The sequence below is a fragment of the Gallinula chloropus genome (assembly GCF_964237585.1).
Source record: "Gallinula chloropus genome assembly, chromosome: 15".
NCBI lineage: Eukaryota > Metazoa > Chordata > Aves > Gruiformes > Rallidae > Gallinula > Gallinula chloropus.
In genome coordinates this window covers 10,932,619-10,959,675 of record NC_140100.1, presented here as the reverse complement: position 1 = coordinate 10,959,675, position 27,057 = coordinate 10,932,619, and the positions used below count along the sequence as shown (strand labels likewise).

General features: G+C 45.1%; 2 protein-coding genes across 2 annotated transcripts in view; one reads left to right on the top strand and one right to left on the bottom strand.

Annotated features, from left to right (window-relative positions):
- Positions 1 to 15,783, bottom strand: part of PDILT (protein disulfide isomerase like, testis expressed) — a gene marked incomplete at its 5' end in the record, with an annotated part of 24,675 nt that extends 8,892 nt beyond the window's left edge. Inside the window, 6 exons of the mRNA XM_084271267.1 lie at positions 13 to 138; positions 1,101 to 1,211; positions 1,940 to 2,077; positions 4,281 to 4,414; positions 7,278 to 7,484; positions 15,585 to 15,783. Of these exons, the coding sequence (XP_084127393.1) occupies positions 13 to 138; positions 1,101 to 1,211; positions 1,940 to 2,077; positions 4,281 to 4,414; positions 7,278 to 7,484; positions 15,585 to 15,783 (915 nt within the window). The remainder of the gene's footprint in view (positions 1 to 12; positions 139 to 1,100; positions 1,212 to 1,939; positions 2,078 to 4,280; positions 4,415 to 7,277; positions 7,485 to 15,584) is intronic.
- LOC311197503 (acyl-coenzyme A synthetase ACSM3, mitochondrial-like) lies at positions 13,633 to 27,057 on the top strand. Its single transcript, XM_084271265.1, has 14 exons — positions 13,633 to 13,684; positions 17,196 to 17,460; positions 17,702 to 17,912; positions 19,123 to 19,330; positions 20,117 to 20,260; positions 21,131 to 21,287; positions 21,774 to 21,853; positions 22,791 to 22,914; positions 23,667 to 23,747; positions 23,896 to 23,997; positions 24,882 to 25,009; positions 25,116 to 25,215; positions 25,864 to 25,983; positions 26,605 to 27,057. Exons 2-14 carry the CDS (start codon positions 17,260 to 17,262, stop codon positions 26,689 to 26,691), a joined length of 1,743 nt encoding a protein of 580 aa, XP_084127391.1. The 5' UTR covers positions 13,633 to 13,684; positions 17,196 to 17,259; the 3' UTR covers positions 26,692 to 27,057.

Genomic DNA, 27,057 nt, shown 5'->3' with positions numbered 1-27,057 from the left:
AGCATTACAAACCTTTCCTCTGAATTCCACAGCAGCAGACTTGTAGTTTTCATAAATCCCACTGAATGTCTCGGAGTTCTTCGGGGTGAACAGCAGGATGTGATTTTCAACAGGGACATCAAAAATCTTCACAGATGTCTGGGAAACAAAAGACTCAACATCTGTTCCGCTCTTTGTGAGCAGAACAGTGAATCAGAGGCTCAGAGTATCAGTATCATTCAGCTCTGCTATTGCAGATTTTACTGTTAAGACTCAGTTCCCCATCATTTCCATAACTGTTGGATTATTTTTTTCATTGTTTTTAAGCAGATAGTGAGAAGAATCAGCAGCTGCTGAGTGTTTTCTCTGTTCCAGGAGAAAACTCATCGTTATTCATAGATTTTTACAGTCAGAAGGGGCTGTTATGATCTTCCAGTCTGACCTCCTGCGAGGCAGGCGCTGAAGAATTAATGCTAAAGATGTGCTGAAAGTGAAAGGCAGTAAAAGAGGCCCAACTGCAGCAGCTGCAGGAGCTGAGCCTGGTTGGGGTGCTTCCTTCGCTTCTGGGTGGCATCAGCAGCTTGCACATCCTTCCCTGCACAGAGCTGCTTGTTTTCATAACCAGAGGTAGCAGGGTGTCCCCAGGCAAACAGGGTATTTCCATGTCTTTCCTTCCCTTCCTGCGCTACCAACAGTTACTGCTGGTTTCTCTGTTCCTTGTCTCTGCCCAGATGACCCGGTTGCCACATGGAAGTGGAGCCAGGATAAGGACCAGCGTCCCACCCCACCTTGGTGCTGCAGAAACAGCCCAGGCTTTTGTGACAGCTCTACAGGGGAGAAGGGTTTGCATACTGGGGCAAGTTCCCTCTTTGGCCAGCCCTTCTTGAATCTCCTCTGAGAAGTATCTTATCAGAAGAAAACATCCTCTGGCCTGGATTAGACCAAGAGCTGCCTGTTGTGTTCTGCTGGTGTTTCTAGATGTGGTTAGTGCTGGCCTAGTCAAACAAAATTCTAAGTGCTAAGGAGCAGACTAGTTAGCTAGGTAGGGCTCTTTCTCTGTGGGTTCCTGCCCTTCCTGCCTTTCACCTGGGGCTTTTCTTAATACAGTCAAATACACATACCTCAAGATTATACTCAGTGACCAAATCCAAGGTGAAGGTTTTGATTAGCCTCGTTAGATCCAGCTTGCTTTGTCTTCCCTCTTCAAGGACTTCATTATGCACAGGTTTTCCCTTGGACAAACAGTGAAGCTTGTGAGGTTGTTGGCCTTATCAATTACAGGAGCAGAGAGACTGCCTTTGCTCTCAAACCTTGTTCTCAGCTTTGCTGTTTCACGATCTTCAGTAACTGAAAATCCATAACTTGTAAAATAAATGTCACAACTAGATTATAAAAACAGATTATGGCTACAATTCAGGGTAGAGCTGACAGTTTTAATTTACTCAGTAATCTTCACGTACTGGAAGATATTTTCTTTATCTGTGCATGCTATCCATGACACACGCTCACTCAGGGCGCCCTTGGTCTCACTATTTCATAGCCTAAACGTTGGTGCTACTTCTATGTAGTTTTGTTCCTTTAGTTGGCTGCTGCTGCTGTGGATTGGGAGAAAAGAAGATTCCTGGCCAAAAGCAGAGAGGTAAATGTCTGTGAAACTCACTGAACCTGGCAGCATGTGTTAATTAGAACATGGGTTGGAAATTAAAGCCATTTTATCCTGATCCCTAATTTTAAGTTAGGAGCCTGAATGTAGGTAGCCAGATTGAAAGCCTCCGTTGTCTGAAGGTTGCTGTTTGCCTCCTGCTTGTCTCTTGTCTGTAAATGCAATGTTTTTTGTGTGTTAAGCTGTTTGAATTTGAACTAGGAAACTATTTAACCTAAAAAGCTCCCAAACTGACTTTCCATATCCCAAAGATGCACTGCAGCTCACTGCACTCTGCCTGCTGGGTTGTACTCTTACCTTCTGAAACACAACCAGAGTGTCCCTTTGGATGCCGTAGTTAGCGCAGACGTCCTCGCTGGCTGTCATCCCAAAAGGCATCTCTGGCACGTCTCTCGCTGTCTCACAGAAAACCTCCACGCTGTCAGTGTGAAGTTCCTAGTCCCAGAAAGAGTATTTGCTAAGACTGTGTCCTGCCTCCTGCCAGGCTGAGTAGGAGTGAGAGCTGCAGGTCAGGCAGATCCCTAAAGGCTCATGAGGTAGAGAAGAGAGTGTGAAGTTGGGTATAGCTTGCCGTGGTTACCTCCAAGGGGAGATCCTCACAACAGGGGAGGTCCCAGGAATGCTGTGACACTACTAAGACATGAACCTTACCAGCTAGTGTTGGCTGGTCTGGGTCAGCATGGATGGTGCCTGGTCCCCTGGGTCCTTCCTGCACCTCACCTGCCCTGCCCTACCCCAGCATTGCCACGCTCTGCAGAGACTTCTGCAGATGGGGAAGGATCATGCCAACAGCTCATCTGTGTGGCTGGCAGGATGTGATGGACTAGAGGAGGGCTCGCTGCTTGCAAGAGGACCTGACTGATGCGTTTGGTGCTCTGACTGAGTGCTCTTCAAGGCAGGGACCTTGACTCCTACATCTGTCAAATAGTCATATTGCTGTCCACCCTAAAGTAATAGTAAATAAGCATGATGAAAGGCAGCAGCCCTTCCAGATTTGACTTAATCAGACAATTATTTCATGCTAGATGAGTAGTAATTTATACGCTGAGACCTCCCAACACATCCTGGAACTCACATTTGTGAGCAATCTGTGACTAATAGAAGGCCAAATACAGCTCTTTATTTACTTGGACGTTATTTTGTTGGCTTCCACCCATTCCATTTCTGATATGTCCTAGCTCATGGCTCCTCTGCTGTCATTTCAGCCCCCAAGTGAAATCAGAGTCCTGTCAAACACTGTCAGGGTGGTGCAGGGAACGGTCCAGCATCACTGTGACAGCAGGGGCTTCTCAATGGGGCCCAGTGCTGCAGAGCTGCCTCCCTTTATGAGCAGCAGCAAGCAGATGGTCACAGCAAAACTCTGGGCACTCTGTGTGTTGTCCCAGTTTGTCCTGTTACGCTGCACGTGTTCACCAGCTCTGTTACTATGGAGCACTCTGGGGATGAATCCTTTTTTCCACATTCATAACACTTGGACTACCCACTGTAGCCAGTACACTTGGGACCTTGTCAGCTTGGGTATGAGCCCAGACACTGTGACTTTAACTGGGCAGAGAGATGCTAGAAAGAAAGTCTCTTTAGTCAGAGAAAATCCTTGACTGGATGTTTCAGATAGTAAAGGTTTCAAGGACACATTGGAAAAACTATTCTTATTTCACAGACTTGTGACTGCGTGCCGTGACAGCTAGCATTGATTTTGCACTATTTGACCATTGTTCTGTATTGTTCAGCCCCAAATCCTAAGAACCTTATTCTGCTGTGGAAACTGGTAGGAATTTGATTGAGAAAGGCCTGTGAGTTGGATCGTATACAGTGGAGTGTTTTATGACTTCCTACCCATGCAGCTTCTTAGCTGGTAGGAGCTAAAAGCCACAGTTAGCGTGATGCTCGTGGAGCTGTGCTCTGCCCCCCTGAGTTGCACTGAGCTTGTTTAAATCATCAGATGGAAAGGCAGAGAAAAGATGCTCCAGTATATTAGAAAATATTTACTGCTTTTTTATGGGTTTGAGCAGGAAGGGAACATTCCTTCTCCAGAACAGCCCACAACTAGTCACCTCTATGACTTTACACTGTGTTTGATTAGAAATGCAGTGATTGGTAACTCTAGATCTTTAGGTTGGTTACATCCCTGGGCAGGGGTTACAATTTTGTTGCAGTAGGAGGCTCTAGTAGCAGCATAACCCACGCCAGCAATGAGCTACATCTCTCCAAAGAAATGATGGAGCTCAGCAAGGATAGGTGAGTTGATAGTTCTGCCCTCTTCCCACCAGCCACCAAATTTGGGATGATTTGGCAGAAGCCCTTTTTCTGAGGATGCAGAAGAGTCTGCTGGGACCAGGGCTGTGCTGCTGTAGCATCATGTTCTCAGCATTTGCTCTGAGTGGTAGGTCTGTGGGCCTGGGTAACTATTCAGGAGAGGTGCTGCAGTGTGAGATGTTCTCTCTGCCTAGGCTGCTTGTCTAGTGGTAGGGAAACGTGGATGGAAACAATTAAATAATTAAAAAGTAAAAAAAATCACCAGATAAAACTGGGCATGGGTTTTTCAGGTGAGTTTTAGGTCTGGTGGTGGTTGTGGTGGCGAGCAGTATGTCCCAAAGTCAGCACAGATGCCAGCCTTCTGAGTTTTCCAGGGGATTACCTTAAAAAAGCCGATCACTGCCAAATCCTCAGCATGTATGATGGCTTCTGCCTCATCAGTGGAGTTGATTAGGACAGTGCTAGGTCCCATTCTTCTCTTCACCCATGTGACAAATGTTGAGGCCTGTCTGACTCCTGTGGAAGGAAGAGATGTAAGATGACCATGGGAGTGAATGACAGGAATTTCTGTGCAATCAAGGCACAGGCAGCAGAGGTGCAGAAGGGTGCTGAATACAAATGGATTCGGGCTCCTTAGGAGCTGATTCAAAAGAGGCTTGGGGCATCCAAATTCAGCCCTGGGTTCTAGTCACCATTTAAACTGTTGCCAACTCAAAGATCAACAATGGATCAGCACTGTGTTTTCTGGGACCTCTGCAAACAGCTGTCTGTCCAATTAACTGCTTAATCACAGATGGAGAATGAGATGGGGAAATTCAGACAAGTAGAAAACCTGTTCTGCACGATTTCTCATGTCCCAAAATCACAGTAAGCTATAAAGAGCTATCGACCTGGGGTTTAATCCAAAATGACTTGAAACCAATTGCAGATTTTATTGAACTGTCTGTTCAATTAAATTAGGTGTCAAAATTGTTCCTTCGGTGCTGCAGAAGGGATCTGATAGGCACAGAGACATGTTAAAATTCCTCTGTGGTGCTGCAGCTTCACTCCTCAGTATAGACATAAGAAACAAAGCTCAAGTGTTAAAGTTGTCCTTTGATTCTGGATTGTTCCATCTTTTGGATTCCAAGTTACTGCTGCTGCTTTTACTGAGATTACAGTCTGTTTATTGGGTAAACTCTCTTCAAGCTTTCGGGGCTCTTGCATTTGTTTTAGGTAGAAAAGCTATTTTCTATCCTGGTTTCAGAGAAATTGAAACCACAAATTGAGGCTCAGCAGATGGAAGATCTCAGCTCTAAAGTAGCCCTTTCATCTCCGCGAATATGACATCCTTGTTGGACCAGAGCAGGAATCCAGCAAAGGGTTAATGAAAACTATATATGAGTAAGAAAAAGCCTGTATGCTGTGAAGTGCTAGAGTCAAGATGTACGGTACAAGTGGATTATCAAAGATGCAAGTCCTGGTACTGAGCATTTTAGCAATATGACGAGATCAAAATTGAGTCAGCCCATTTTACTGCCATCAAGTCATTTTGCAGCAGGCTGTGCTGCACCTACTTTAAAATACTGGGTTTTTTCTAAGGTGAAGCAGGCAGGCATCAACTCTGGAGTGTAAGGCTGCAGAGCAAAGCACAGAGCAGTATCTAGTGGCCACGTTGTGCTTGACTTCTGCTGTCTCAATGCAGAATTGAGCTCTCACAGCTTATGTCAGCAGTAAAACCTGCCAGCGTATTTTTCATGTGGTTAATCTTTCTATTGGGTTGCTTTAAGCAGTCTGTGTAGCTTGTTCCTGCTGGCCAAATTCTGGCCTTGGGGCTGTAAATGATGATTTCTCAAAGCTTAGGATCTAGCTTTCATGCCACATCCATTGCCAGGACAACCATTCAAACTAACCCTCCTAATTCCTCAACTTAAGCAAGACCTGCCATTTCTGTTGTAGTACAGAGTATTCCAAGCTCCTTATGAGAAGCCATTGGGTAGTCCCTGTGTATTTTCAGGTTTCCAATTCCCAGTGGCTTCAAAGCTGTACTATTTGTTAACAAAATGTACTCTTAAATCATGGTTGGTGGTACATGTGCTCTGGACAATTGATGCTGCTTGTCTGAATCAAAGAGCAGAAGGCACTTTCCTAACTCCTTACATCTTGCTAGTAAGTGTGTTGTAATAGCAGCTCTCTGCTGAAGGGTGACAACACACATGTTGTGTTAAGCTGCTCTGGTTCTCACAACATACCTGTCAGGTAGGCTTACCGGTTTAAAAGAGGGGTTTTTTTAGTCAATGCTATAGATTTAATCAGAGGCTGAAGGGAGGTGGTTTCGCCCTCGTGTACCAGCCCCTCTAATAAAAGTTCAGGATGGCAAATCACGCTTTCGGTGGCATTTGTGCAGAGGCTGCTGTTTGCACAAGTCTAGATGATGGGAACTTGGTAGGAAATTCAATAGTGAGGAGGAGTGAGTTACTAAAAATACAGGAGATCAGCTTGCAGCAGCCACAGGGGGCTCGGCGGTTACGAAGTTGGAGCGCTCAGTTGTGTACACGCTCAGGAGGTAAATTTTAGGCTCCTTCTTTTGTTGGTTGTGTGAAACTTGTGACTTAACTGTATCTGCTCAGAGTACACTGACAGACACTTGGCCAGGTCATACAATTTTTGTCAAACTCTAAAAGTCCAGCATTTTGGGGGGTGGGGAAATCCTTCTTGTATGGACTTGCAGTGAAAGTAAAACTGTAACAAGGTTCTCTGGGTTTGCTCAAGTCAGTCCTATGCCAATGTTGTTGTCTTTGCATAATAACTTCCCATAAAAGGTTTTAAATGATTTCATGCTTTTTCTGAGCCACATATGAGCTCCCTCTGATGGCTAAATTGCAAAGTTCTTCTCCTTGGTTTAGGACATATACCTGGGCACCAAGGAACTTTGGTGAATCCACAGCTCCTCAATAGGTGCAGGGAGAATTGATCCGGCTACTCCTGCGGGTGTGCTACCTGCAGGGATCACAGTGAACTAGAAGAGCTGCAAACAGAGCAGGTTCAGGACCTGACTCCTCCTTGGTGCAACTCATTGGCGTTTATTGGAGTAAATGGGGATAAGTTGTCTTGCTGGGGTGATGTTCCATGCTTGGTGGATTTACACCATCAGTGAGCTGGCTGTGTGAGCTAAACACTGACAAGCATATTCAGTTACACACTGTGGAGATGAGCTCAAATCCAAGTTCCTGTAGTGGTACAGAGGTAATTGTATGTTTAAAACCATGAGCAAAGCCGATTTGCTACCTTATGTATTCTCTACATGAACATTTGTATTTTTCTTCTCAGCAGCACAACTGTTCTCAGCAGTACATCCTGTCACTACATGTCATTACCTTATCAGTGTAAGAGAGTTTACCTTTGCAGTCTATGGGATCCTCCCTGCTGCCATCCACAAAAAGTTTCACAGTAGGAAACTCTCGAATATTAAATTCTTTCCTCAAATCCTGTTGGTGTGTGACATCGATCTTGCCAAACTGGATTCGTGGTGCTTCTTTTCTGAGCTGTCGTGCAGCCTCAGCAAATTCTTCAGACAAATTCTGAGATGATGGAGACAGGGAAACATCTGTAAATGGTCAACAGAAAGGGAATGGGTTACACAGGCCACAGCTTGAAGCTTTCTGGTGGAGGTTGTGTCAAGTAGTACCTGGAGGGGCTGAATGAGGTCTTTTATGACTCAGAAATAAATGAGAAATTATCTTTGCTTTTTTACTTCTTTGTGTTGATGCTGATTGCCTGATCCAAGGACATGTGGAGTGGTGAACAAAATGAAAAGCTGGTAGGATTCCAGTGACGTGGATTTAAAAAGCCATTTGACTGGCTGCCTGTGCTGGGTACGAGTGAAGGGGAGGTCAAGGGTGTAGCGGTTGTTACTGCTCACGTTGGGGCTCTTCGATAAGATACCGTTTTTGTTAGCACTTGGAGCCTCTGCAAAGCAGAAACTGCTTTTCCAGATAAGATATCGAGGAGGGAAGGAGAGCAACAGGGTATGGTCTTGCAGAGAGAGACTGGCAGCATCGTTCTGCATGCCACATGTGCCCGCCCTTCTCTAGCTCCAATGGCAGCCACGTGTCTGGAGGAAGGAGAAGGGACATCGTAGCTACAGTCCTGGAGATGTTTTTCAAAGGTATCTTATTCTTACTTCAGTTTCCTTTTTCTAGAGCATAAAACCAGTCTTACAAACTTTTTCCCCAACAGGTTGCAAGGTGTTACCTGCTAGCACATTGAAAACTGGAGTTGTGTCTCAAGCCAACATGTTGTGTGGTCACCACAGAAAGCCATGATACCTACTGGAAGTCCTGACCTGTCAATACTGCTGCTTCTAGGGATGCTGTGTGTGGAGCCTTGCTGCAATATCTCTGCTGAAGATGGTTTCGAGGGTAGGTGGATGTTTAAATAAACCTGGGGCACCTGCAATGCAATTAGAGTTCTAATACATGATGGCCACGTTTGGCAGCATTAGCCCAGAGTGAGTTCTTGGGCTTTCCAAGAGGAAAGGCATATTGCTACAGACAGGGCTGTTGGAATAAGGATCTGGAAGCTCTGCAACAATTAGGGATCCATTCCCTTCTAGCTACATTGCCTTGGAAGGTAATTTCTATATAATGATTTTTTCCTAATATCCTAAGGTTGTGCAGCTGTTTTCCCACAACTGGGAACTTAGAAGATCCAGTGCTTATTGCAGAGTGAAGCAGGATTGTCTTGGGAAGGGGTAGAAGGAATTGTTGGTGAAGACTTTGCCTTCTGTGTCCAGATGCTTATTAGAGACTTCCCAAATATACAGAGAATAATAAACTTTACAGACATTAGACACGTTTGGAATTGAGGGATGGGAGTGTGGTGGAGGGGTAGAAGCCTTTTTCCTCTGAAATATTTGACTTCCCAACAGATATTTGAAGAATGATCTCTCATCACTGAATGACCTGACTAGGCAGAGTTTCAGGTAACCAGTGGTGTGACTATCACACTTGGCCCATGAGAGTCAGCAGAGCTGTTAGCTCCTGGCTAGAGCTGGGAGAAGTGCACGACTCCATCCTGGGAACAGTAATCACTGTACTCAGGGGACAGGAGAAATCTGAGTACTGTTAACCTGGTAACTGCAACACAGCAGATCAGTAGACAGCCTTCTCCCTCAGATAAAAAGGGTTTCCTTGACTACCCAGAAAGCACATGGAAACACCCATCGTGCACCTTTCCCCACTTTCCTGTGTGATTAGACTCCTCTTCAGCTTTCCCTTTTCATTCCACTCCTCCGTTTGCCTCCCAGGTGCTTTATGTTTCAAGTCCTTTGAGCGTTGCAGGAAATCATCGCTCCTGTTACTTGAAGCCTCTTCTCAAGCTTTGTTTTTGCTTCCTCTGTTTTAGACTCTTTATTGACACCAATCGCTGCAGGTGTAGGGGTGAGGATGCTGCTGAGGCTAACGGAGCATCGCGGGCTGCAGACCTGAGGGGAGGATTCTGGCAGACACAGATGTGAGGTACCAGCATTGGTGGTGGCACAGTCCCCAGGGAAGACATGTGTTGGGTGAGGGGATGCCCGTTGTGCTGTACCACAGCCGCTGGAAGCGAGAGCAGGAGCAGCATTGAATTACCAACAGGAGAAGGTCTTCGTTATCAGTGGGCTCAGTTGTGTTGTAAATAGAGGGATAACTTAGGAGCTTGTAGGGATTTTGATTTTTTTTTTTCCTGGTTTTGATGTGTCTGTTGGAAGTATCACTGAATTCCCTCCCACCCTGTGTCATCACTGCCCTGTGAAGTGCCTTTTCCAAACCAGACATGACCCTCCAGAGGAGCCACCTTAACAGCTCTGCACCACTCAATCATGGGTACAAACAACCCTGAAAAGAAGCTATCTGGTGTCTGAGAACAACTCAAGCTCTTTGGTGCAGATATGGGAAGGATTAAAAAGGGTCACAGAACTAGGAGAGTTAAAAGCACCTGTGTGGTGCCTCTTGAATTCCTCCTCATCTCGTTTCTTTTTGATAATGATTGAGCTGCAACCAGCCACCATGTTTAAATGACTTGCAGGGGGAGGCTGTAGCCCCATTTATGCAGTTCCTTGGCTCAGACAGCATTGGGATGTGTCTCTGTGAGGAGAAGGCCCTGCAGTGAACACAAACATCGTGGTTTTAAGGACCTTCCAAGTTTTCCTTGGTTTAAGAACTGCTGGAAGATTCCCTCTCTCTAAAGCTCCTGTAGTGTAAATCCTACACACACCCTTGTTCCCCAAGGAAAGGTTTTGGGAATGGGGGAATTCCACATCCTCCATTTCATGAGCTATAATAAAGTCAATGTATTTGAGGAGTTATTTTTTTAATTTTATATTTATATTTTACCTATCTCACGTGTCACTAACTCAAATTTTGTGGGTTTTGCTTTCCATGGACGACCAGCAAACTATGTTAACGTGAAATCACATGTCTGCTGAAAGCAAGGCCTGACAAACCTTAACAGAGTACAGATTTATTTATTTTTAATCAGGAATGCTGATCTTCACAGCTCCAGCTGCCAGCAGTCTTGTTCCAGGCAACATAAAACATCTTGTGTGAAACCAGTCCTACGTCGCTGAAGCATTTACAGCGCGATTGTGTCAGAATCAGAACAAGGTGGGTATCATTATGCACCATCATCTTCATCTTAGAGTCAGAGTGTGTTTTGCCTGAAGCCACACCAAATGGGTAGGGCAAAAGTGGGAGGAAAACCAGAAATCTTGTACTTTGAGAGACTTTCTCTTGAGCACATCAATAACCTGAGTAAGCCACTGCCTTTTTTTTTTCCCTTGGTGCAGCTTACTGAGCTAAAATGTAGTGAAATGTGGACAGTGGAAATTTTTGCTGATACATAAATGTGTTAAATGGCCCTAAAGTGTTCTTGAAGCAAGTATACATGAAAGCATGTGATGAGTTCCTCCTCCTTTGGCTAATTACTGGTGGCATTCAGCTTCATTCTGCAGTCTGTATTGGTCGTGTAGTGATTGCTGCAATCCTTGTGGATGTGCCTGTTGTCATACTAAACACTGATTTCCTCACTGCCAGCTTCTGGCATGGTCAGAGAGTCATTTTAGCAGCCCCACTTTCTATTCTCTGCGTAGGCTGCTTTTACAGTTCCACTACAGATCTATAATTTTCATCTCTTGAGATGAAGGGTGGATTCATGTTTAACATCTCAGAGTGGAAGGATGTTAATCTTGCTGCAGTTGCAAACTTTCTCCTGTGACCTTGAGTTCTCCTGTTCTCTTCTGCAGTGAGATACAGCCCATAATCTCCTGTGCTGACCTCTGTACTTTAAAACTGTTTGCAGTTTGAACTTCACTTGAGACCTTCTGCTACGCAAACATCAAGGATTATTCTGTGTTTTGGAGCCTTGGGGATTACTCCACGGTGTGGAGCCTTATCCAAAATATTAAGTAAAATAAGTGTAAGATATAGGTACGAAAGGGCCTGTGCTAATCAGTAAGTCTGTGTGGCAGGTGACTGCAACATCATCTCGTGACTTGTACCTGCTTGGACATGTGTTTACACTTTCCTGCTCATTTTTATATGCATAGTTTGCAACCAGGTGACTCTTTTCAGAAGGTTTACCCCTAAAAGACTGGCATGGTTTCTGATGAAGCCTAAGGAAGAGAGGCACCCATGTTCCACTGCATTTCAGACTGCACTTAGTTTTAAGAAATGCTTTTTTTTAAATGGTTTTAAACAGTTTGCATTCACCTCCTGCAGTGAGGAGCCTGCTGTATGCTGAAATCAGTTCTTATCCCAGGAGTAAGTACACTTTGGATGCAGGCTTTCTAAGGGAGCTGACCATCCGATCGATAGCATTGATTTGAGATCAGTCATGCCCCCCTGCTCTGTAGAAATCCCCTTTTTATGAACCATATATATACATAGGCAGCTGTTTCTTCTTGTTTGTTTTTTTGTCAATAACATCACCTTCAGCTTTGTGCCGTGAGGAGATGTCTGTCTTTAAGACTACCCCCCACCTTGCTGATTAAATGTCATTATCTCAGCATCGATCGGCAGTCACAGGCTGCAGGAATCCTCCAGCTGACCCGATGCCTCACTGGCTGTACAAATGTTCTGCTGGAAAAGGTAAACATCACCTTTTCCTACGTGAGAGCGCACTTGGCACGCGGAGCAGCAGCACAGCGTCTGCACCACTCGTGTGCTTGTCCTTAAGTTATCCCTGTGCTGATCTAGGAACTGAAAGCACTTCACTGGAAAGGCCAGGAGCATTCCCAGCCATGTGGGGAGTCAAACATTCACTGGGCTCCCACTCCCAAAACACACCATTAGCTAAGTTAAAGGCTTACAGAATCAGAGCTGTGAAGGACTCGGTGAGGTCGTTGGTCTGGCTGTATCTAAACCAGTTGTGACAGCTGTTTGACTAATCTGGGTTTAAATATTGCCATGAATGGAGATACCAGAGCCACCCAAGGCATGATCCTCCAGAGCTGCATCAGCCTCCTGGAAAAACAGTCATCTTTATCCCTGCTGTGATGTCTGCTGTGGTTAAACCCATTATGTTGTCAGTGAAAATGAGGAATAGTTCAATACCCACTTCTTTGCCAAAGCAGTGTGGTTTGGGATGCTTGACATATCTTGGTCGCAGCACGGTCAGTTGCTGATGTGGGCTGATGGCCAATATTTTACCCCTGGGCTGGAGTGTATTGTGAGAGATTTCTGCCTCTCTGGGCTGGGAGTCCATAAACGTGGACAATATTCCCTATGGTGTTTGAGGGACCTGAGGACTATTCTCACATGGAGAAACATGGGGCAGTTGCAAAGTCCTGTGAAAACTGTTCTGATGACAAATAGCTGGGGAGGTTTATGAAAGGCTTTTGAAGAGAAATGAAACAGGACATGTGCTCTACTGTGTTCAAGGAGCTCCTGTCCTTGTGAAGAGGAAGGTCAGCTAACACCTGGCTTCAGATGGTTGTATTTTCCCATGGTGTGCAGCAGTGTTTTTAGTGCTTGTGTTTCTAAGCGTATGAAGTTTACTCTCCCTGTGATGAGCATATTGGTTAGAGTGCTTGGGATTTTGGGGGGTTGGGTCTTTTTTTTTTTCCAAACCATATTCTGCAATCAAAGTCAACACAGGAACTTACATTCAACTGATGTGTCATCTTACAGTAGAACTGTCCCACAGAGGCAACGCTGATGGAAGATCTACCTTCTGCTGGGGACAAGTGCTTGGTATTCCCTGTGCTAACAGGTGTTCACAGGGATTGAGGTCAGTTTGATGTGAATATGGAGATGCCCTAGACTGCAGCAGAAGAGTATGTTTGGCTGAGCATCGAGGTGGGTGCTCCTGGCACACATAAGACACGTAACTCAGCATGACAGGCTGCAGGGCTCGTGTCCGCAGGACAGCAGGCACATTGCTGTGTGCTGCTTGTATTGTTTTCAAACATCATTCTCTGTGCCTTCCCAGAAGCCAAACAGAAACTGGAACTTCCAATTCCCTGTCCTTCCTCTCCCTCTTTATGCTGCCCTCTCAGCTGCTTTCCTGTTGCACACTGTGGTTGGGGTGAGGGCAGAGAAGCGCTGGATTTCTGGGTCACTGCTTTGTTTCGCCGGGTGCTTGCCCTGTGCACTTTGCTCAGCTCCCAGGGCAGCCTGATGCTGCTTGGCAGAAAGTCAGCAAATGTTTCTGTAGTAAAGCTTGCCTGACACAGCGAGGGTGGGACGGAAGGGCCTCGGGAGGCCGTGGGAGTCGCAGGGCAGAAGGCGCCGAAGCAGGCCTCTCCTGATAAATACCACGGGACTGGTGAGTAGGGGATGGTCTGCGACAGGGAAGGCTTTGGGGTTTGCTTGTAATAAACAGGCCTAAGACAGGCCCTAGAGAACTGAATCCAAGTTTGGAGCTCAAAGTGTTCCCGTATCTGTATAGCGCCAGAACAAATCCTGCTTTCCAGGAAGCCTGGGATTCCTTCCTGTTCTGACTGTGTCTCTGTGATTAAGAACGGGTCAGGAAGAGAAGGGTCTCGTGTCCTGCATTCATTCTGGATTGCTGAAGCTAATTCCTGGCAGCCCCACAGATTTCCTGTGGGATCTGGGGAATGTTGCTCTATGTCTCATTAACTAAGATCCCTTAATAGGTCCATGGTCACATGTTACTTATGTAGATACCCTGTTTTAAGGAGGAGGACACACAATACTGGGGCTTTACGGCTTCTCTGTGCACGTCCTGTCTTCAGTGGCTTTCTGCTGTGGCACCGCAAATCATGACAGCAAACGAGCCGGCTGGTTCAGCATTGTGGAGTGGGGTTTCCCAGGTCCCAGGGCAGTGCCTCACTGCAGGATAGCTGTTTGCTGCTCCAGATGCTGTTCAGTGGCATGTCTCCAACTGGAGCTACTGAGATGGAGGACAGGGATTTCTAGGTAACGTATCCGGGTGTGGAGCTCATCGCTCTCAGGAGCGATTCCCTAATTCCCTGCAGAGACTATAGATGCCTGTATGGCTTGTGGGGGAAAGGGAATCCATGAGTTTTCAGTAAGCCTTTCAGATACACGTGGTGGCCTTGAATCCAAGCCAGAAGGCAGTGGGGATCAATGAAACACAGTGTGGCTGGAGAGCAGTGTTTCATCTCTGACTTTTTTTGGAAGATGTAGCGTAGAATGGAAGGGTGTGTTTGCCCTTCCCTTCTGAAGAAAGCCAGTTGTGAGGGTGGTGAGGTATCAGAGGTCCAAGACTCTGCCCTGAAGCAGGGGGAAGAAATCCTGACTTAGGTCCCCCATATCCTTTGAGTGCCTGAGTCCCTGGGTCACTGTATTCTAAATAATTCTTTCTTCATCTCTTGTCTCTATGAAACCTTTCACATGTCTTCTTTCCATTCAGTATCGGGTTGAGATCCTGAAGTGTGTTGCAGATCTCATTGCTGACCAGCTCAGCCAGTCCTAAGGACGATTGGCTGCAGGCTCTGCTCTGACCTGAGTTTCTGCTGCTAGGAAATACAGCTCCATGTTTGAGGAGTTATGCAGCATCTGAACTTGCAGACGGGTAACATCTCGAGAATATACCTTCTGGCTTTTGGGATTTACTTTCTGTGAGGCTCAGATGGTCAGACTCAAAATTACTCTGACTTAGTTACTCGGAAGGCCCCACTGGTTTCCTCCTCATGAGGAGCAATCATGAACTTTATAGAAAAACCACAAACCAGCCTCCACCTAACCAAGTGCTAATCTCTGGGAAAGAGTCCAATATAATGCAACTACAGACACCAAAATATTGTGAAAAAACATTCCTTGAACCCCAAATGCTCACAGAAGAGATGCCATCTAGCAAGAACCTCAGACAAAGTGCCAGTGAAAATGTAAGAGGGCAAAACTGCCTCTGTTTGGTTTTGTTGTGGGTTTTTTAGTGCCTGGAGTTTCACCATTTGCTGCAGTGAAACACTGCTTGCAAGCTAGGCAGTGGAAGCAGAACATGCCAGCTCAGCACCGTGTGTGAGGACCCATCTCTTACTCACAGTATCTATCTTATGCAGGAGAGTGGCATTTAACCACCCCAAAAGGGAAGAAATTACTGTATAGTTATGGGCAGAAATAGATACATAAGGAAAAAAAAAACAAACTCAAGAAACAAGGAGTCCTGAAAGATAAAGCAACAGTAGGACAAGCACACCTGAATGGCTCTGGGTAAAAAGACAGTGGAAAAGGATACTCACAGAACTCCACCAGCAGGTACTTCGTTTCCTTCAGGGCTCTGTCAAAGTTGCTCTTTTTCAGTAAAAGCACATTGTTCTCCTTCTTGATTTTGGGAAGTTGGGCTTTCTTTGGCTTCGTTTCATTTGGGCTTATGCTGTCTGCTGCCAGGAAGCCTGTGAAGAATAATAACAGTGGAAGGAAGAACTGACATGTCTGCATCTTCTCCTGGCTTTATCCAGTTCCTGGGAAGGCAGAGAGTGAAGGAGCACCAGGCAGCAGGGTTTGCCACTCAAATGGCCGCTGCCCTATCAGCCAAACTAAGAGGCTGATAAGGTTGATAACAGATCCTACCACCAGCAGAGCCAACTGCACCTTTCCCTGGGAAGATTAATGTAGTTAATTACTTCCCCACCTTTAACAGCATTTGGGAAGAAAGGTATCTGTGGGGAAGGGGTGGTTACTGCTTCTCTAAATCAGTGGAGCCCTGGGGAGAGGGCACAGGAGGAGACACTTCCCTGCAGCAGCACACCAGTCGATTCACAGTGCACTTTAATCGGGCAGCCCGCTCTTGTCACCCTTACCCAGCACAGAGCAGCAAGGGACCTGATGCAGGGTCTGAGGGCTGCTCCTCTGCTTAGTGTTTGGTTATGTATTGTGCTGATGGAGCTACTTATCATGGATCTGATTCGGAGCATTCTCAAGTCAGGGAAAAGCCCTCATCGCCGTGTGTGTAACTTTAAATCCTGTGTTTCTTCAGCATCTTGTTGGTGAGGTGATCATCTCTGCTTCAGTGACAACTTGTAGCTCAAGGAAGGTACTTCTTTGGGGTTAAAACCAGGCACTTTGCCATCAGTTTTCAGTGGTAGCACGATTCTGTGCAGTCAGAATCGTGCTGCAGTCAGACTGCTGTTTCCCACTGAAACAGCAGTCAACTCAAATCCCCTGGGAAGGCTCCTACCAGGAAAGAGGCACCACTGGATGTTGTGTAGGAAAGGAACTGAAGTGCTGGAATCTTCTCTGCAGGTTTGTTTTACAGTCTGTGTTTGGGTTTTCCCCATAGTTGCCCGCTTCAGGCTGAAGCACGAAGCCAGTGGAAGCTTCTGGCCCTTCACCTTTGCTTGCCTGGTGATTAGTTTGTGTTTATTCCATGCCACCAACGCAAATAGACCTCACAAGAAGATAAATCAGGGGCTTGGCCGCTTTACTGGTGCCTAAATTCAGTGTGAATCGCCATCTAGTGTGTATTGAAGACATAGCATAGCTACAGAGACCCTTTTAAATCAAGGTGATCTACCAAACGCTTGAATTAGTGACATTTTCTTTCTGTAAGCAGGCAAAATAAAATGTGAAGCTTAGAGGAGTAGAGAGAGGGATCTCGAGAAGGACTGGCAAGGGCAAGTTGAGAGGTGAGATGTGACATTTGTTCATCAGCTGACGGAGTAGAGGACAAAGATCATAATGAAAAAGCAGCACGCGGTCTCGCTGCCAGCAAAGGAGGAACACTGATTGTAAGAATCCCATAGAATAATGAGGGGAAAGGGGGAGGCCTGCAAACATTAATTCATCCACCATCCCAAGCTAGACAATGTCCATTGCCTGGATGGTTTTAAAGGCATTTTCTTTCATTTCAGATGACCAATTCCCATAGGGGTGCACCTGATTCTTTCCCCCCTGCCTGATAAAACATCCTTAACCATGAGAACACTTATTAAATCACGGATTTCTCAGTGTCTGCGGACTCTCAGGTCGCCTTGCAGATTATTCCATGGATACAACAGGCTTCTTACATCTCAGATCATTTCGCATTATGACTCTATAAACCAGTATAAGAAGGAACTGCCAGAATATTTCAACTTTGCAAGTGATGTCTTAGATGAATGGTCCCGACTGGAAAAGGTAGTGTTTTTCTTTTCCTTCATTGAGTTTGGAAGAAATCTCAGTTGATACAAATCACTTTTCCTGACAGATACTGGAGAGGGTTAGCTGCAGAGCAGAATGAGCTATTCTGTTTTCTTTGCCAGAAATATAGGTATCAATTTAAGACTGGAATGAATTGCTTGGCTTGGAGTTATTTTGGATTGAAATTAAACTTTTTAAGGCTTGCCTTGTGATTTTAATACCTTCTGTTGCATTCTAGGATGGAAAACGGCAAGCAAATCCAGCTTTCTGGTGGGTAAATGAGGAGGGAGAGGAGGTGAAGTGGAGCTTTGAAGAGCTGGGCTTTCTGTCTAGGAAAGCAGCTAACATACTTTCTGAGGCATGTGGTTTGCAGAGAGGAGACAGAGTCATAGTGATCCTGCCCCGCGTTCCTGAATGGTGGCTGCTGAACATAGCTTGCATGCGGACAGGTGAGTGACTTCACCCATCTCTTGCATGCAGGAAAAAAAGAATAGAAAATACAAAAAGCATGCTAAATTAATTTGAAAAACATATAAGGGGAAATGTGCTGCTGTGTCCTGTCCAGCTCAGTTTTTGCATAGAAGGAGAAATGGCAGCACCCACCCAGGAGCCACAGTGACGCTGTGTTTAGGCACTGAATAGATGTGGCCTGGGTAGGACAGCACCCTCAGTTGAATCCAGGGGCGGTTGAATGGTTGCAATCTAAGGCCAGATTTGACCAGATGCATTATCAGCATGGGCAGTTTTAATGCAGTAAACTATATGACTAGACTGGTTAATAATTCAATACAACATGGTTTTTGCACTGCTGTTAGTTTTGTGAATTCTTAGGAAAAATTTGACCCGTTTGACTCTGCATCACCAGGGCCAGGACCAAGTATTTTTGTCCTGCTTTTAAGCTCTGTGGGTTATAAATGATGTTAAGACTCAGAGAATCCATTTCTGTGTACCCAAGATTTTCTGGATATGGGAGTATCATTCAGTGCCTCAGTTTCCTAATTGCAAAATTCAGTAGACATCTCTGAAACTGCAAGAACTCTGCAGTTGACCTGTAGGTTGAGTCTGTTAACACAGAAAAGCATTAAATTGATAGTTGGGGTTTTTTTCCCCACCCTGTGACTTCACTCACATTGAACTCCAGAACCCAAACATAAATTTGTTCCCATTACAAAATGTGTCCAGCTTGAGGGATTTGTTGACTGAGCAGTGTATGTAAGCTTCCTGACCTCCATCCCATATCAGAGGTACCGATTCTTTTTTGGAATGAATAATGGATTTATTCCAGATGTAAACAATCCAGATGCTGGCCTTATTCATATACTTAAGGGGATGATAATCTGAACGCTTTCTTCCGTGAAGGAAGTGCCCAAACCACTTTAAATGTAGACCTTACTCCTGATCTAGATACCTTTGATACAGCTGACAGAGAACTCCACCTCAGTGCTGCAGGGTTTGAGGGTCTTTCAGAGCTGGATGATGCCAGATCATTCCTAGGCCACAGATTCACCCCATCTCTGCCTTCAAACATGAGTTGTACTTGACTCCTGTTTCTCAGAGAATAATTTTTGGCAAGTAGCTCAGCTTTTCTGTGGCTGGGGTCACGTCCTGTGAACATAAAAATCGGTCAATTTTCAAAATTGCCTGTTGCTTTTTTTCCAGGAATTGTCTTTATTCCAGGAACATCCCAACTAACAGCCAAAGACATCTTATACCGACTGCAGGCTTCCAAGGCCAAGTGCATCATTACTGATGCTACCCTGGCACCTGCCGTGGAGTCTGTCATGCCTGACTGCCACTTTCTGAAAAGCAAACTAATTGTAGCCAAGGGGAGCAGGGACGGGTGGCTGAACCTCAGAGAACTCTTTGCGTGAGTATCCAGCTGTCTTGCTGACATTGCTGTGAGGCAAAGGGAGCTCTGTCACTGCTGTGACACTGCTGAGTGTTGGGATTCATTACCACAAAACAAAGGAGTTACCTTTTTGCATCCCTCTGCCAGCTCACTATAGCCACTGTGCTAAGTGCAGATGCCTCCAACATGCTTTTTGGGAGCTGTGGCTTTCTACTTCTCCTTACTCAGCAGCCTGACAGCTTTTAAAAGCTCTCTGCTATGGTCACCAGACAAAGATGCAGAGTATTCATCTTGCAGGTACTTCATGTTAGTCTCCTAGAGCCCAGCCTTACACCTGAACTCAGTGAGAAAGGTGCCAGCTCTCAGCCAACACCACATCATTATTCTCCCCGTTGCTATCTTAGTAGCCCAGACAACCTGAATTGCTCATCAGTCTCTCAAACATGAATGGTATAATGTGTGTCTGAGACTACCTTACCTGGAGTAATAGCCTGGGTATGCCCCCCACTGACTTCCAACTGGGAGCACTTTGAGTGCCCTTGCAAAATAGTTGTAGACAAGAGTGAGTGTCCTACGCTTTAGGTGCTCACCTCTTGACAGCTGTGCTCTGTATGCCCCAAGTTTCACCAGCAAAACTTGCTCTCAGATATCTAACTCTACCTGCAGTATGGGATGCAACTACTTATCTAATGAGATGATAGAGTTTGGGGCCACAGTCCTGTTTATGGCCTGAAACTTAAAAAACATTGCTTCCCTTGTGGGGAAACTACACATAGTAACCATCCTACACTATTTCTTCTGAAGGGTGACATCTGCTGACCACAAATGTGTCAAGACCAGGAGTCAAGACCCAATGCTGATCTATTTCACCAGTGGAAGTACAGGCTCTCCAAAAATGGTGATGCAGTCCCACAGCAGTTACGGCATCGGATTTGCAGTCAGTGGCAGGTACACCTTGCAGTTGCTCCCAGCATCCTTATTAAGTGACATGATTGCAGCTAGACTGAAAATGTGGCTATGAAAACTCTGGTGAACATAGACATTTCATGAGTGTAGGATCATGCTTCTTCCTCACCTTTTCCCTCTTGTGGTGAAACCCTTGTTATTAAAAGCTTCTGGAAGACTCCGTTGAGATCATCAGTGTGCTGCTGCTCAGAGGGCTGACTCCAGAGTAGCAATAGGGATAGGCTTCTTGCAGCAAAACCAAATATAGTTGGGTGACTTCAAGTCACATAAACATTATTTGAGACCCAAAGCAACCTCAGACTATAGCATTGTACCTTAAAAGTTACAGTTCAGTTTGAATCTGCGGCTCAGTTGATTTGCTTTCATTGACCATCTTTTCTCTGTGCCTCCCAAGGAGTGAGAAATTTCATGAGAGTGAAAGGACGCGTTTCCCAAGGCATTCTGAGTTGGAAGTAGATAGTCTAGAGTCCATAGTAGTAATTTGGTTGGTTTCCCAGAGAAATAAGGTGTGATTTAGCTGATGTCTCTAATCCACAATGTGAGGAAAGCCAACTCAAAATGATCTGTTTGGGGTTTGATGTAGATTGGGATTCTGTGACTTAAGCCAAGGATGTTTGGCACCTTTTGGGAGAAAAGCAAATGCTGGAAATGTCAAAGAGGAGGGAATGAAGGGAAATGAGAGACAGTTTATGATTCTCTTCAACTCTTATAAACTTTCCAAAGAGCTCCACTTGCTGACACTGCATCTTCTAATGGAAGGCTCCTGCCCCTTCCTTTAGGTATGCTGTGACCTGTGCCAGAGTCTCTCACGCTCTGTGAAGCATTTTTTTTCCATCTCTGCTTCATCATCAGGTACTGGCTGAACTTGACTCCTTCAGATATCCTGTGGAATACCTCTGATACTGGCTGGGTGAAGTCAGCTTGGAGCAGTGTTTTCGCACCGTGGATCTGTGGCTCGTGTGTCTTTGTACACAACATGCCACAGTTTAAACCAGCAGTTATTGCAGAGGTGAGTGTAACATTCTACACTCTGAGGTTTATTTCCACTTTGCATAAATGAATCAAGCAAACTGGGCTTCAGAGTGTGGGTACCCACTGCTCTCTGGCAGCAGGCGTAGTACCTCCCACATCCTGAGCCATCATCCCTCCATTCAGTGCCCGGTGAGCTAGAGGAACAGTGTTTTCCCTCCTGCTTAGGCCGTGTGACACTGCAACAGTACAGAGACATGGTGAAAGATGCAGAATAAAAAGAACTTGACATTGCTGCTGTCTTGTCCCATGTTTAGCCTAAATCTCACTTCAGGTACAGACTTCCAGCTACTTTGGGCTCAGAATGAGCGTGGGCTGGTAATCATGGCCCTGTTATCCTGAATTTTCATTGAGTCACCAGAACGTCTGTCCCTTCACTCACACATTTACAAGGTCAGACTCACCATTTCATTTGTTTTTCAACAACAAAAACGCCCCAACCCCCTTTCTATTTCTGTTTTTCTAGACACTCTCAAGATACCCCATCACCACCTTTTGCACTGCTCCCACTGCCTACCGCATGCTGGTCCAACATGATCTGAGCAGGTATTGTGCATGTGTCCACAGAGCTAGGAGAGACAGGCTGGGGTGTGGTGCTTGGGCTCTTTACTTCCTTATGTTGCTTTATTTATTTATTTTAATTAAGGGAAATCTAATTAGCGAAACTTGCTTTCAGAAAAGAAAGCCATTCTGAACTAATCACACCTTATGGCAGCCAGGCTTCAGGAAAGGGCCTTTGGAAAGGCAGCACGAAGGAAACAAGTGAGTTTGTTGAAGTCATCGTGTCCTCTGAACATCTGGTTGACAGTTCCATGTACATGAAGGCTTCAGGCAGCACTGGAGCCCAGTGGGGTGATTCCAATGCGTGTGAGGCTGAAGTGAGCAGTTAAATAACTCTCAGTGTGTGATGGTTCTCTGGCAGCCATTCCCACCAGTTTGTTGCAGTGTAAAATACTCAGTGTGTGGAGCAGGAGTAAGATTTGTAAGGGGCTGTGACACTTCCACTAAAGCACAAATTCTTCCTGCATAGATCTCCCATCCCAACGAAAGCCAACACCGGTTTAGCAGAGAGCTCAGGCTCTGAGTTCCTGCTCAGCCTTCTTTTTGCTCTAGAAAATTCTCAGGGTCTTATTTGACCCTGGGTGTCAGCACATAACAGCTTTTCCATGAACATCTCATGTGCCTGTTCAGATTTCTCCTTTCTTGTCAGCTCTTCCAAGAAAACTCTTTGACCCACTCTGTCACTGGAAGCAGGTTTTTGTCTAGAAGAGAGAGAGCTGAACGACATTATCCTCAGTGGTGACACGAGCAATGTAGGAGTCCAGCCCAGGGCTGTGTATCAGGATGATTATGGTCACTTCAAAGTGGCTTGTGAAGTTTTAGGTGTACTTACTGGCAAAGTTGAGGGAGGCTGCTTGGTTCAGAGCACTCACTGCTCAGTTCAGAAGTTAAGGAACTGATTTCATTTGCTCTTCCTCTCAAGATACAAGTTCAAGAGTCTGAAACACTGTGTGTCTGGAGGGGAACCGCTCAACCCTGAAGTGATGGCAAAGTGGAAAACCCAGACAGGGCTGGATATCCATGAAGGTTATGGCCAGACCGAAACAGTACGTGTGCACCAATTCTTGCAGCATGCCCTTTCAAAGGTAGCAATCCCAGAGGCACAATGTGCTTGATAAATCAGTGGAAAAGGTGAGAATGATTTAAATGAACTTTCTTAAAAGGAGGCTATATATAATTATGATGATGTAGTTCCAAAATCAACTAGCTGTGTATTTTAATGCTTATAGGAAATATTATGACTACAGAGCTCAGGCCCCTGCAAAAACCATGCCAGAGATTACCTCAGATCAAATAACTTCTAGTGGGTCCCTTCATCATCTTTACTTAAAAGGCAAAACTTAAAAAACTATAATTTGCTCTGGGTATTAATCTAGCCTGTTGGAGGTCTTAATGAAAAATATTAAATCAGTTCACATCCCAGACTCCTCTGTAAGTGAACATTAATGAAGCTATTAAGAGTCAGATTTCAGACATTCTCTCCTCTTACCCTTGATATGATCCCCAATTAATTGTCCTGTTATTGAAATAAGATCTGTAATAATTACCCATCTGCTGTCCTGCAAATTTAAGTGTTTGCAGAAGAATCCACTGGCTCAGACTGAGCCCAAACCCCACCCCATTTCACAGGCTGACCCGAAATGCCTCTCACCCCCTCTGATGTGCTGGAGGACGCCCCTGTGCTTCAGTCCTGATCCAGCCCTTGTCCCAACAAAATCCTAAAGAGGTGTCTAGACATCAGAAAGTATGGAAGATGCTGCACAAATTAGAAGAAAATAAAGTAAAATCTATTCTGCAGGTGGCAATATGTGCCAATATGAAAGGGATGAAAATTAAACCTGGGTCCCTGGGCAGAGGTGTTCCCCCTTATGATGTGCAGGTATGTTGACGTTGTCACATCCGAGCCCAGCTGCCATCGTGAGTACAGGAGTAAGGGGATGCTGTCTGTGTCCCTTCTGTCCCTCACTGTGCTATCACAGGCACTTCACTGAGCTAATCGAGGCAGTAATGATGTGTCCTTTCCACAGATCATTGATGACCAGGGGGCTGTCCTGCCTGCAGGAGAAGAAGGCAACATTGGTGTCCGTGTTCAACCAAGACGGCCGTTCTGTCTGTTCTCTGAGTACTTGGTGAGTCTGAGTGGGTCTCTCTGTGCCTGCTGAGAAGCTCAAGGGAGACCCAGGGCCAAGTTCTGTTGTCTTACCCAAGGAGTGGGATTTCATCTACAGCCTTCAGAAGGTCTCACTAGGTTGTTTGAGAGACCTTGAGCCGTATCAGTATGTATTTCTGCTATTCCAGGAACAGACTGACTGGCAAAGTAGAACTTCAAGATGCAATGTGAACTAGGGGGTACCTTATTCCAGACTTGTACCTGGCAGTTGGCATGGGCTTCATGTTTAGTGCATTGCTTCTTACCCTTCCATTCCACTCCTTGGCTAAGGATTAATGAAGGAAGACCATAAAGGCTACTCTTAATACCAAGCTAGCATCCCATCTGGGATGCGAGGGGCTGAGGTGTAGTACACACCTAAGAAAACACTAGAACCAGGCAAATATATTCCCACTGCCTTTGGACTATCATGCTGAATAAGCTTTGGGGAACCCACCTATGTGTTTAACCCTCTACAGAGCCCCCATGATATTTGTTGCATCCTCAAACACCAACTTGCACAAAGTACTTCCTATTATGTGATGATAAACTTCTCTTGGTTCAGTGCCATTACTACAATTTCTCACTGTGTCTTCTGCTGTGGAGGTGTTTTTCCTGTGCAATCTAGATCAGTGTAGGCAATGAAGTTTTTCCTGTAGGTCACTTCGTTGGCAGTTTGGCCTTGAAGGTTAGGAGTGAAGCTTCCATTGAGAGGAGGTTGTTATGGCAGCCCCACACAATGACATTTCCTATCTCTGAAGAGAATGGGCTATGCATTTTAATAATTTTCTGTGTTAGATGTATGTAGAGCATGGCCTTTTTTCCCCTAGAACATGACTTTTTGTAATACTTGCCTGTTGTCAGGATAATCCAGAGAAAACTGCTGCCTCCGTGTGTGGGAATTTTTATGTCACTGGTGACAGAGGGGTCATGGATGAAGAAGGATATGTCTGGTTTGTTGGAAGAGCTGATGATATAATTAATTCTTCTGGGTAAGTCGGTTGCTTTTAGACTTGCTTGTTTCCTGATGAAGCTCAGCCTGGAAAGGCCAGTTAAAAGGCTGGCTTGCTATGGTGCTTGTGTCTGTGTTTCTCCTAGGTATCGTATCGGCCCGTTTGAAGTGGAAAGTGCATTAATACAGCACCCTGCAGTCTCAGAGTCAGCTGTTGTCAGCAGCCCTGATCCAGTTCGAGGGGAGGTAAAATAGAAAATAAAAAGAAAAAAGAAATTTTTTTAACAATACAGAAAGAAATTCCCTTTATTCTAAGCATCACGTTTCCTCTATGTACTAGGCTTCTTTGGAACTCCTTATGTTTCAAATTTTCAAATTAAAATGAGTTCAAAATTTTTTAAACCAGGCCTTGACACATGTTAGAGCTTCAGATTTATTTCCCTGTTTTCAGGTTTTAATGTGGGAAAAAAAATCTGGCTCTTAAGAATTCTTGTGGCATCTTTTTGCCTAAGCAATAAGATTCTCTTTATCTCTCTCTTTGTCACTAAGCACACCGTGGCAGTAATATTCAGAGTGTTTAATATTTTTTTATATATTTTTTCAACTTTCTGACGTTTCTTTGAGCCCTGGGGTGAGATTTCCAGTTGTTGTTTTTATCTGTTCTACAACTCTTTGAAAGTTTGCTAATGTATAAAGTTAAGTAGTAAAAAGAGTGGAAAAATAGCCAAGAATACATCCTTCCTAACATTGCATTCTGTAATATATAACCACTGAAAAGAGAGATTAAGGGAAAACATCAAAATTCGGCATTTTGATAGGGAGTTTTGGCAGCAAATGTATCCCTTAATTCCCTTGTCTGGAAGTTGATGGAGTCCCTTACCTGTTGTGGCACAGGTAGTCAAAGCCTTCGTTGTCTTAGCTCCTGCTTTTGTATCACACGACCCAGAAAAATTAACTCAGGAGCTTCAGCAACATGTCAAGAAGGTGACTGCACCTTACAAGTACCCAAGGAAGGTAAGTACACCAGAAAAAGATCAAAAATTGCAGTGTTTCTCTCCTGCCTTTGCTTCTTTTCAACTGTGTTCTGACTATCACTCCACAACTAGTAAATTTATTATTAAATCATAAAATACAAGTAAGTTGCAGGGTCTATAAGCAGCTGTAGCCTTGAGTTCACTGTATAAGCTAGAAAGGACCCCAAAGGAGGAAATGTCACTGTAACATCTTTACCAGGGCCCAGTTTTCCTTTCATGAAACACTCAGGTTTTCACAGCAGCTCAAATGGACAGGGCATTCAGCTCTTACCAACCCCTGCCCTGAGCTCTGTGTGGACTCTGAGCAAAGGGAAAAGCTCCTCCTGCCATCAGAGGGCTTGGAGTCCATCCCTTCCATCCAGAAAAGACACCAGCACCTCCCTATCCTGGCAGCTGAAGTGCTCATTGCTTCAGGATTGTGGTACTTGTCCCTGCAAATACTGCCTGCATGGGCAGCTGTGATGGGTAGTAAGGAATTTCACATCCCAGCCCAAACTGTGTGGCTTCCCATCTCTTTATTATGGCTGGGGTAAAAGGTGTCTTTCCTTGCACCAGGGAGATGGATTGGAATGTATTTGGCTGAAAGTATTTTGCCTTTCAGGTGGAATTTGTTCAGGATCTGCCAAAAACAGCTACTGGGAAGATACAGAGAAGGGTTCTAAGGAACAAAGAGTGGGCAAGAGTGTAACATGATCTGAAAACTGAGGAGAGAAAGTTTCCATCATCAGTAGCAGCCATAGCACGTCACACTTGGTGTGTGGTCATGACCTGGGGAAACAAGCTACAAGAGGACAAAAGAGAGGTAACACCCACATGGCTTGAAGATGCTGAGCACTGGAACCACTTCTGCCATCAACCTATGGATCTTCAGAAAGGAGAAGGTGCAAGTAATTAAGAATGAGGAATGGGAAAGAGAAGGGGCAGATCTGGGACCTCAGAAAGGTTTAATTTCTTTACTGGAATTAGTATAAACAGATTCCTTTAAAAATATTTAAAAAGTGTACCTACATTTTGGTAATTACAAATAAATGAGAAATTAATACAAATAATCATT